The sequence below is a fragment of the Elaeis guineensis genome, chromosome 10 (assembly GCF_000442705.2).
Source record: "Elaeis guineensis isolate ETL-2024a chromosome 10, EG11, whole genome shotgun sequence".
Taxonomy (NCBI): Eukaryota; Viridiplantae; Streptophyta; class Magnoliopsida; order Arecales; family Arecaceae; genus Elaeis; species Elaeis guineensis.
Genome location: NC_026002.2, coordinates 3,427,382 through 3,438,409, shown reverse-complemented (window position 1 = coordinate 3,438,409; position 11,028 = coordinate 3,427,382). Strand labels below are relative to the sequence as shown.

General features: G+C 37.1%; 1 protein-coding gene across 2 annotated transcripts; it reads left to right on the top strand.

The window, feature by feature from the left end:
* Positions 1–4,851: 4,851 nt before the first annotated feature.
* Positions 4,852–9,998, top strand: LOC105036777 (protein DETOXIFICATION 16). 2 transcript variants are annotated; one of them, XM_073245063.1, is made up of 8 exons: positions 5,229–5,521; positions 6,566–7,110; positions 7,292–7,378; positions 7,600–7,656; positions 7,737–7,975; positions 8,150–8,268; positions 8,369–8,455; positions 9,641–9,998. In XM_073245063.1, exons 1-8 carry the CDS (start codon positions 5,288–5,290, stop codon positions 9,683–9,685), a joined length of 1,413 nt encoding a protein of 470 aa, XP_073101164.1. In that variant the 5' UTR covers positions 5,229–5,287; the 3' UTR covers positions 9,686–9,998. The 2 variants fall into 2 exon arrangements, 1 of the variants encoding a protein (XP_073101164.1); XR_012135060.1 differs by lacking the exon at positions 9,641–9,998 and having other exon boundaries at positions 4,852–5,521; positions 8,119–8,268; positions 8,369–8,398.
* Positions 9,999–11,028: the final 1,030 nt, after the last annotated feature.

Genomic DNA, 11,028 nt, shown 5'->3' with positions numbered 1-11,028 from the left:
CCAAGATGGGGACAGATAGAGATCTGTGGAGATTTTTATCTTATTTTACTTTTTTTTTTTTTGGTGATAAGGGAGGCAAGGAGCCATCCAGTTTTTATTAAGAAAAAGTAGGAATATATAATGATCCCATCCTCCATCCTGGATAGACCACGGTGTCACTCTGGAAGAGAAGCGTTTGTTTTGAACCTCTCTTTTCAATTGAGCAGCAATCACTTAATGATGATTAGAGAAGGTGATTGGGAATCTATTAGAGCCAAAGTAGTGAATCATATTATGAGAATTCATACAGATATATATTTAGTTTTATATTAGTTATGCATTAAATATATCTCGAGTATTTATGCAATGTAAAGGTACTTAAATAATATTTTCTAGCTCAATTTTTTTTGGATGTCATCTTGGATTGTTATAAATGATATCAAAGCATATTTAGTCAATAGCTTACATGGATCAGGAGACATTGTAGCATAATCTTATTAGAACTGATCATAGATTTTTTTTTTTTTTTTGGTAAAAGAAAATTGATCATAGATTGACTGTGATCTTTGTAATTAGATTTGATTGAATTTGAATCTTTGATGTGGGGATGATGCTAAGATTTAAATAGGGAGAATATGTGAAGATCCATATGGATATATCTTTACTTGGTTATATATTGGATAGATTTTGAATACTTGTTTAAGATCCAAGAACTTAAATAATAATTTCTGCCCAGCATATTTTCAGTCGAGGCCTTGGATTGTTGCATGTATCCTTACGATAGAGCTTTTAGTCCCCTAGCAAGCTGAGCATAGGAAATTTGCCAATTGTTGGAGGTGAAAGCTTGAACCACTCCGACGCATAATGCTTCGTTGAAGCATGCTCTGGTTTCGTTATCCACCGGCAAATAGGCGAAGGAATGCGCTGGCTGCCCTCTAATTTCCATGGACTTGCTTGGCAAGGATGTAAGTGAAGAGGAACACACCCTATACGAGTGCCCAATCCCTCTACAAGGGAAGCATACCGAGGCATTCCTGCATTCCTTCAGCAGCATCCCTGCTTCTCCGCAATGGAAGCGGTGGCCCCTTCTAAATCCTCTAGTAGTGTTGGTATCTGGGGCAGGTCTTGTTTTAAAACCCATACTGGATGATGGTTGAGGAGCACTAAAAGATCGAGGCCTGCTAACCAAGATTCTTGCGAAAGATACTTGGATGATTTACAGCAGACTGGCCACCTACCTCGAACTTCCTGGGGCCAAGCGGAGGAATCACAGGACTCCTCTGTTCATCCTGTTACCGTTGAAGTTTGAACTCCTTACTCCTGTTCATCTGGTTGCCATCAGCCCTTCTCCACTTGCTGAAATCTATAAGGAAGTTGTCCCGGTCGATCTACAGACTCCAGTTGCACTCAAACGGGATGTAGTCCCAACCATACCCAATATTCGTATTTTGTTTTAGCATGGCTATCACAAGATAGAACAATCAAACAATATATATATATATATATATATATATATATATATATATATATATATATATATATATATATATATATATATATATATATATATATATATATATATATATATATATATATATATATATATATATATATCACATTTCAAATTCGGGACATAATACGATCATATTATCGAGAGATAGAGTCCATGATAACACGAAACCAATCCATCATAATCATTTAAAATCCATCAAATAAAAAGATTCAATTCCATTATTCATCAAATAATTGAACTAATATTGGTTCAGAGCATCTAAATCCAAAAACAAATACCAATCCGAATCTCAACATTCATAAATAACTACAAATCCGTGATCATAAAATAAACTAAACTTTCGCTACAACATTTTCAAGCTTGCATCGCAGATCTCCAAAGCTTGGATTTTCTTCAGCGATCCTAGCCCTATTTCTCTGTATAAGAAAAGAAAAATAAAAAGAATATGAGCTACACTAGTCCAGTAAGTAGAACTTACGCTTCTTTATCGGATCAATCATAAGTTTTCCATAATAATGCAACATTTTAAAAAAAATAGATAATACAAAATAAAGCATTTCATAGAGCATATAATAAAGCAAGTCATAAATCAATCATGCATACGTAAAATCATGTGTATTTCATAATCATGAATAATAAATCATTCTTGTCATGTATTCATGTCAAGTTTCGAAATATTACTCCCAGATATTCGTGCTAAGGTCACTATTATACCGGTGACAGGGCCATGCTTCTTAATCGACAGAGTTCTTGATTCATGTGCCAACTTTATACCCGCTGGCAGGGCTATATTTTGTGTGGATGCTAGCTCCGGATGTCAACCTTCCCGAAGAGATTCATTCATAGCTATCTGAGAGCCATTGAAATCCTTATATCTTTTTCTTAAAACATACATATATATATAGATGAAAAAAATAATAAAATTCATACTTTATAATCATGCTATTTTCATAAAATACATTAATAGAATCAATGTTCATAATAAAATATACTTTTTCATATCACATATGCTGATCCTTATTTTATGAAAAATATGATTTCATCAACAGCAATTCTTTGCATAAAAATATAATTATTTAAAAATAAATAAGGAGCATAAGATTCACTTACCTCGTTCATTTTAGATCTTCAGACTTCGTTGAAAAAATCAGCTAATCCTACTTAAAATATCAAATCATCATCAATTTCTGTTTCATAAATATAATAAGATTAAATCATAAGAAAAGAAAATTGTTGATCGGATGTGTCGGACCATCCAGATACTAGGGCAATTCAGGGCCTCTGATCTGAGGGTCAGATTTAAATGACTTGATCAAGAAATTGTGAAGCACAAATTAAATTAAGATCAATCAATAGAGTTCATTAATAATAAATTTGAAAGATCCTTGATATGATCAAATGAGGTTGACATACAGCATGGATATCAAAGTAACTTCGGATCATCTTGTTAGAGTCAATATGAGCCCCTAAAAGATGAAAGCATGACTCGGTACAGGATTCATAGACCTTCTTAGAGAGAGAAAGTCAATCATGAGAGAGAAAGTGGAGAGAGAATCTTCGTATCATTCAAAAATGACAGTCATGATTGAGATCATTAGAGGTCATATCAGGATGACTTAATATGGATTAAGCATGATCAATGTTATCAATTTTGAATAAGGATCGGTCCGGGATCCAATCTATTATATGAATTTCGAAGCAATCTCAGGTCATCATATTTTCATCTCAAGTTTATCCTAGGGTCAGTGATGCAATCAGAGAGAGAGAGAATGACCCTAGAGAGACAAAATCCATAAAAAGAAATAAAAGATGTAGAGAGAAAAAATAGAGAGAATTTAGAGAGAGAAATTGGATAAAGAATAGGGATGGAAATAGTCCAGACGGCTTGTCAGGGGCCTACGGCCTGGCCTGCTGTCGGCCTGGCCTGGCCTGACCTATTTATCTAAATAAGCCAGGTATAGGCTTTTAAAAAGGCCTGTTTAAATAAACAGGTCAGGCCTAAAATTCCAAAGCCTGGCCTGAAAGCCTGCAGGCTGGTCTGTATAAATTATATATATATAATTTAATAAAAATTATTATTTTATTAATATATATAATTAATTAATTATTGATCTTACCCATCAATATCCAATTATCTTAGCCCTTTCAAGAATCAAGAAGACGGAAGAGTCTTTTTAAATAGGCTTTCAGGCTAGGCCAGGCTTTTTTATTTTGCAAAACAGGCCAGGTCGAGCCTCATTTTAAGCCTGAACCAGTCCAACAGGTCAGGCTCAAGCTAGTATTTTACAATACAGGCCTGGCCTGTTTAAGCCAAAGCCTGGCCTGGCCTGGCCTATTTCCACTCCTAATAAAGAAGGTAAAGAGAGGAGAGAGGAAGAGGAAGAAGGGCTTATCTCAGCCTCTGGTGACTCCGCCGGTGAGAAATCGCGGCGAGCACGAATCGAGGGGCTGCAGCTTCAATCGAAGAAATCGGAGAGGAAACACCGACGATCGTCGGTGATTGCTATGTCCTCTCATAGAGGAGAGGAGAGGAGTTCTTATAGGGCTAACCTTAGGGTCTTTCAATGACCCTAGGACTCCGATCGAAAGTCTTCTTCTCTTTTCTTTTTTTTCTTTTTCTGAGTGGACTTAATGGGCTTTAGGCCCACCAACAGGCTGGGTTATCTCTCTCTCTCTCTCGCGCGCGCGCGCATGCGCACGCACATATATATATATATATATATATATATATAATGTAAATGTCTCTTTTTCCTTCTTGAATGACATTGGGACTTGACCAGTGCTGCTCAAAAAGCAAGATGGGAAGGTTAAAGAGAGAGAGGAATCGAGATAGGCTGTATTGCATGGTTAGGTGGATCATTTTCAATATATATACATATATAAGGCCCTACGTCATACGCCCATCATGAAGAGAAATATGCCTTTAGATTTATGGGATCTTTCCTTTCTTAATATTGTCCAGAGTTTGAATACCTCATCATAAGGGATGCTAATGAAGCTAACATCACCGATCTTGGCATCTCTCTTTCTGAGCCTATATTCTTGGTCCTCTAATTTTCCGTCTCAGTTCATGTATTTGGCTTCTGATGATGCTGCGAGCATTTTTTTTTAAGAATGTAACTGGGTCTTCCCCCAGTATTTAGTAAAACAAAAATATATCAAGCATCGGCTACTGGCGGTTTTCGGAGCTAATGTGATACTGATAAAGTGGCCTAGCCACCATGTCCGCCTACGAGAAATTTCAAACGATGTCATGCTAACTCGGAAACTTGTCGTATTTAAACGAAAAAAAACTTATTTTAGCCATTCTGACAAGGCATCTTTATGAAAGAGGTCGCATGCTGACCCAAAAATTCAAAAATATTTCTGAGAGATATCACATGGATAAGCACCTAGATTTGTTTGTTGTGTTGATTACATCACCATAAACCTCAAGTTATTTGGCTTCTATATGTGATGAAAAAAAAAAAAAAAAAGTTGATGAGAGATATCAGGGAGCCAGGTTAGAACTCGGTGGTAGTCTGAAGAGTTATGCACCATCAACGCGGCAGATAAAGAGTTAATTGATCGAGTTTTGCCAGAATTCAGCATCGTGCATCCCTCCCTTCATGGAGGTTAATTGGTTGTTGCCAGCAGTAGTGGGTACAAGAGGTATCTTTCACAAGAGAGTGACCTTTCCATCTTCACAAATCTCCTCTCCAGGCTCAATATAGCATTTAGCTCAGCGTTCTCTCTCGTGGCCACCACCTCCCTGTCATTATTCGTAAGAGAGAGAAGGGAGCAGGGGAAGAGATCATGGAGAAGCCAAGCCTGGAGGCCCCTCTGGTCCCAAGCACTAAGGAAAGTGGGGAGGTCTTAGCTGAGGTCAAGAGGCAGCTGTGGCTAGCAGGGCCTCTGATTACAGCAAATTTGTTGCAATACATCATCCAAGTGATATCTGTGATGTTTGTTGGCCATCTTGGAGAGCTTGCTCTTGCTGGTGCCTCCATGGCCATTTCCTTCGCTGGGGTCACTGGTTTCAGTGTGTTGGTTTGGGGCCTCTCTCTCTCTCTCTCTCACGCACACACGCACGCACACACGCAAATGTATGGTTTGACAATTTTCGATCATATCAGAAGCATGCAATCTATAAGGGTGTGGTTTATTTTGTCCAGAAAGTGATTGCAAGTCTTCTGTTTCTTCCAGTGATAATCTTTTAAAGAGAGAGTAATTTGGATTTTGGACTTCGACATCTGATTGTCATGATATAATATATATGGTTCATGTGATGGGCTGTGATTCACTTGTATTCTTCTGCAAATATCTTCTCTTTGATCGATTATATATTCACAATTTTTAGAAAGATATCCCACCTTTCTTTTTCTCTTATATTGCTTCATTCTTTTTTCTTTTTCTTTTTCTTTTTTTTTTTTTTTTTTGTGCCCGCGCGCGCTTGCATCAAAAAGTTGCTTGTCAGTGTGTTGTCATGTTTTTCATCTTCTACATGTTATGACTATCAGCAAAATTTTTGACAAGAAGGGTTTAATTTAAATGGCTTTGATATGCTTTGTAATAGTAATTTTTATGAAAATTGGGAAAGCTTTTACAGCTTTTGAATTTCTTATAGTAATCTCAGTATTCCTTTTGGAATTAACGAAGAATGTAAATAACGAATTCAAATACAAGCTTCTGCTTACTCTAGAATATTCTCATGTGATGATTAATCAATTGCACGCAGCTTTGATTTCAAATGCTAAATTCATATTAAAACTATCCCTAAAATGCATACAATTGTGCATCTCTCTCTCTCTCTCTGTGTATATACACACACAGATACACACGTGTGTGTGTGTGTGTATTTCTGTGCATGCGCACACAAATACTTACATACCCAGACACACACACACACACATATGTATGTATGTATGTATGTATGTATGCATGCATGCATGTAAAAAAAGAGAGAGGTTTTTATTTTTTATTTATATATATATATATATATATATATGGTGTTTTCTAAACGTTTATCTCTCTCTGAAGATATCATGATGTGACTAATCTTTAATTTCTTTTTTCACCTGTTCCTTTGACTAGATGGGATTTGGAAGCACATTAGACACCTTGTGTGGACAGTCATTTGGTGCAAAACAATACAACATGCTAGGGATCCATATGCAAAGGGCTATGCTTGTTGTTACACTCCTCAGCGTCCCAATTGCCATCATCTGGGCTTACACAACTCAAATTCTTATGGCATGCGCACAAGACCCAGAAATATCAATGGAAGCTGGATTTTATGCTCGTTGGATGATTCCAATCCTATTTGCATATGGCCTGCTACAATGCCATATTAAGTTCTTACAGACCCAAAACATTGTTCTCCCAATAATGCTAAGCTCAGGGGTCACAACTTTGCTGCACATTCTTGTTTGTTGGATATTGGTATTCAAATCTGGCCTTGGTAGCAAAGGTGCTGCTTTGGCAAATGCTATCTCTTACTGGTTCAATGTGTTCCTATTGGCACTTTATGTCAGGTTATCTCCTGTCTGCAAAAGGACATGGACTGGCCTTTCGAGTGAGGCCTTTCATGGCATCTTCAACTTCATTAAACTAGCTGTTCCACCAGCTGTTATGGTTTGGTAAGCACATTTTGCTTATCTCCATTATCTCATTAATTAGATAAATTACTATTCCTCATTCTATAACTGCCTTGATGTGTTGACATATCAGTCTGCCACCAGAGTGCTTTGGATCATATTTATAGTTTTGTCACTATGTAATATGTTGTTTACTGAGACTTTCTCTTGCGATTGTGGGCAGCTTGGTATTCTGGTCATTTGAGTTGCTTGTGCTTGTTTCTGGTCTTCTTCCAAATCCGAAGCTTGAAACATCAGTGATGTCAATAATGTAAGCATGCTTCTCCATCTGACCAATTCTTTTTCCTAGACATCACTGACTCTGATGGTTTAGTATTGGTCTGAAATAATCAAACATTTGATAGATGAAGGCTAAGGACACAGGACTAGAACTAAAAAGTTAATTATTTATATTAAATATATCATTGGCCAGCGCACAGAGCATAATATGTTCCTGATATTTGTTTACTAATAAGTATTCTATTTCCTCAGGCTTAACATTAGTTCATTGCTCTTCATGATCCCCTTTGGCCTTGGTGCTGCTGCAAGGTTAGTTAAGCCAGGAGTAGCCATTACATCTTCTCCTAAACATCACCAGTCTCCTTATTGTCTTTTGTGATTTCTTGTAGTACACGTGTTTCAAATGAACTAGGTGCTGGGCGCCCACAGGCTGCTTACCTGGGAGTATGCATTGCTGTATTCATGGCCATTACGCAAGGCTTGGTGGTGGGATTGATCATTGTTTTGGTTCGAAAATTTTGGGGATATGCATACAGCAATGAAGAGGAAGTGGTGAATTATGTGGATGCTATGATGCCAATTCTAGCAGTTGCTAATCTTTTAGATGGAATCCAGTGCGTGCTTTCAGGTACAAACATTTCTTATAATTATCGTCTGATAACAAAGTCAAACTATTTTTTCAGATGTTTCTTACTGCCTTTTCTCCTCTGCTACTAGCTACTTCAGTTATTCTCAAAATCATTTTAATTAATGGCTGTTCAAATAAATCAGATCTCAGGTTAAGAAATGTCTCAACATGTAGGAATTGCTAGAGGATGTGGTTGGCAGAAGATTGGTGCTTATATTAACCTTGGAGCTCATTATATTGTGGGCATGCCATCTTCTGTTCTTTTAGCTCTTGTCTTTCACTTTGGAGGAAAGGTGAGCTATTTCATTATTATACTTCTAACATGGATTTTGAGTTAATTTATTCTGTGTGTCTAAATGCTGATTGCTCTATCAATTATGTGATGAAAAACAGGGTCTTTGGGTGGGACTCATATGTGGCCTATTTGTGCAAGCGTTGTTGCTTATAACCATCATCCTATGTACTAACTGGGAGAAAGAAGTAAGTGCCTTCAATGAATTAATTTTCAATAGAAATGACTTCTTTCAACTAACTGCGCTTGCAAATGCATGCATAGCTTTGTATGTTAGATAAGTTGGTGTGAGGCTTTTCATATACGAAATCATTAGATTATAGCAAGTGTATTCTATCTGGATAGCTGCACCAGATCTGAACATCCCAAAACTGAGCTATTTGTAGTTTTTTACGAATTAAGAAGGATTACCTGATGATACCTTTTACATGTTTGTTTTCATATGTAATCCATAATCTTGTTTAAACCAATCTAAATGGATGGAAGAACTTTTTGAAACAAATTATTCTACTGTGCATGGTCAGAGTTTAGTGCCTAATTCACTTATTAGTGAAAAGTATCAAGAGTGATAAAATGTTCTATATTATTCTCATATATATATATATATATATATATATATATATATATATATATAGATTAAGCAAAAAAGAGAATTCAATCATACCTTCCCCTTAACTGAGTTTAATGTGATTAAATTTGCACAGAGGGCTTAGGATAATTGTTTTTGCAGTTCATTCCTACTAAGGGAATGCCAGCTCTCTCTCTCTCTCTCCCCCTCCCTCCCTCCCCCCCACCTTCCTTCTCTCAGTAGTTTTTTCTCGTATCTAATTCTGAGATCATTCAAATTATAATTTGATGCCTTGTCTAGAACAGTAGGGATCCTTAGAGAATAATCAGCTGCCTACTGATGTCATATGCATGCATGCTTGCATACACACACACATTATAACATTTTCTCAATAGGTAATGACCTGAACAGGTTAAGACATAGATGTTCCTCTGCTTATAATAGTTAGCCGTGCAATTTGAGTTAAGTTTCATTCGAACTGTAACCATCAAACCTTTTCGAGCCATTTAGAGTCATCTTGAAGGTTCCTTACTCACCCTTATTGGTTAGTCGACATTAATAAGGTTAACTCAGGTGTTTACTGCAAGTTTTCTATATCATATCTCAGATATTCCATCAATGTTTCCCTATTTGAGTCAACAAATATTAGAAAGGAATGTTTGTGAACCAAAGATAAGATATGGAACTACAGCCATCCAAATCTGTATTTTCTAGCACGCCAGGGGAAAAGAAGGAAGAACTTTTTTTTTTCGGCTCCTCATCTTAACATTTTTCCTCATCGGTTTGTTGTGCTTTTCTTCCTCAGGCACGTATGGCAAAGGACAGAGTTCAGAATGCTTCTCCGCTATAAGAGCAACTCAGCTGATGCTAGATTAACAAACTCATCGACATCCTTCACAAAATTCAGTCGCTGGTGGTGCTCAGCTAATCAGCCTGCAATGTTCTTTGTGAAATTTCTGATCAACTCAAGCCCAATCCCTTAGATGATTTTGTACAGCTCACCTTTGTATACTCTTGTCTGTTCCCATCCCTTGCCAGTTTTTAATTCAATCTACCTCCTTCATTTTTAAGGACAGAGTGTAATTAAGATTATTTCTTTCTAACTGCAATGATTGGGTGAATGCATCATTTTTTTTAATTTTTGGATTCGCTGTAGTAACGGATGCAGCCATAGGTATGGACACTATCGTGACGGATCTTGGTGAAAGTATGAAACTGAAGAAGAACAAAGAGATGAGGATGGAGTACAAGAATAAAGCCACCTCTCAACGTATATGTAGGTGGACTAGAACCTGGTTAATTGGATTTGAAAATGGATCCGTTCAGTTCTGACCAAATGATGGGGGCTGCACCAAAAATTATGTGTTTTGATGTGTAAGTAGTCTAGAGATGGTAGATCATTGATGAGCTAATGTCATATTCTTGTTGATGGTATGCATTGAGAGGGCACATATGAGGAAGGATATAGTTTTTAAGGTCCTACGATACGGTAGCAGGTTGCAAGCCTGCAACCGAGCAGTTGCACCCAATTTGTATTGTGCAGGTGAGAGTGAGCCAGCAACAGTGTCTGCTGTTGTGAAGCCAAATTTCATGTTAAAATTGAGCCTAGCTGCATTTAGAGCTTCCATGGATGACTTCTACATCACGTCACAGTACGAGGCATTGCTGTCTAAGATAGAGCGATTCTAGAGTTGCAAAGTCAACAATTCTTTTTTGGGTGAGTTTTGGATGGTCATAAACGGTATTAAAAATATGCGATGTGTGGTCTATACCGATTAGAGTACGCTGTAAAGGGCCTATTGGAGTTGACCATGGATTGATTTTAGCATCTGTGATTAGATACGACTGAATTAAAAATCTTAACCTAGTTAAAATACTAAGATATAAATGGAAAAATATGCAAGGATTCATGTGGATATATATTTAGTTTCACATCAGTTAGCAGATATACTGGACCAAGGAACTTAGAACAATATTTTTCATCTAATCTTTCTAGGTGAGCTCTTGGATTGTTGTACATATCCTTGCAACCAAGCTTTTAGCCCTCTAGCAAGCTGAGCAGAGGAGATTGGCCTATTGTTGGAGGTGAAAACTTGAACCACTCCAATGCATAATGCTTCGTTGAAGCATGCTCTGGTTTCATTTTCCACCGGCAATAGGCAAGGGAATGTGATGACTGCCTTCTAACTTCCA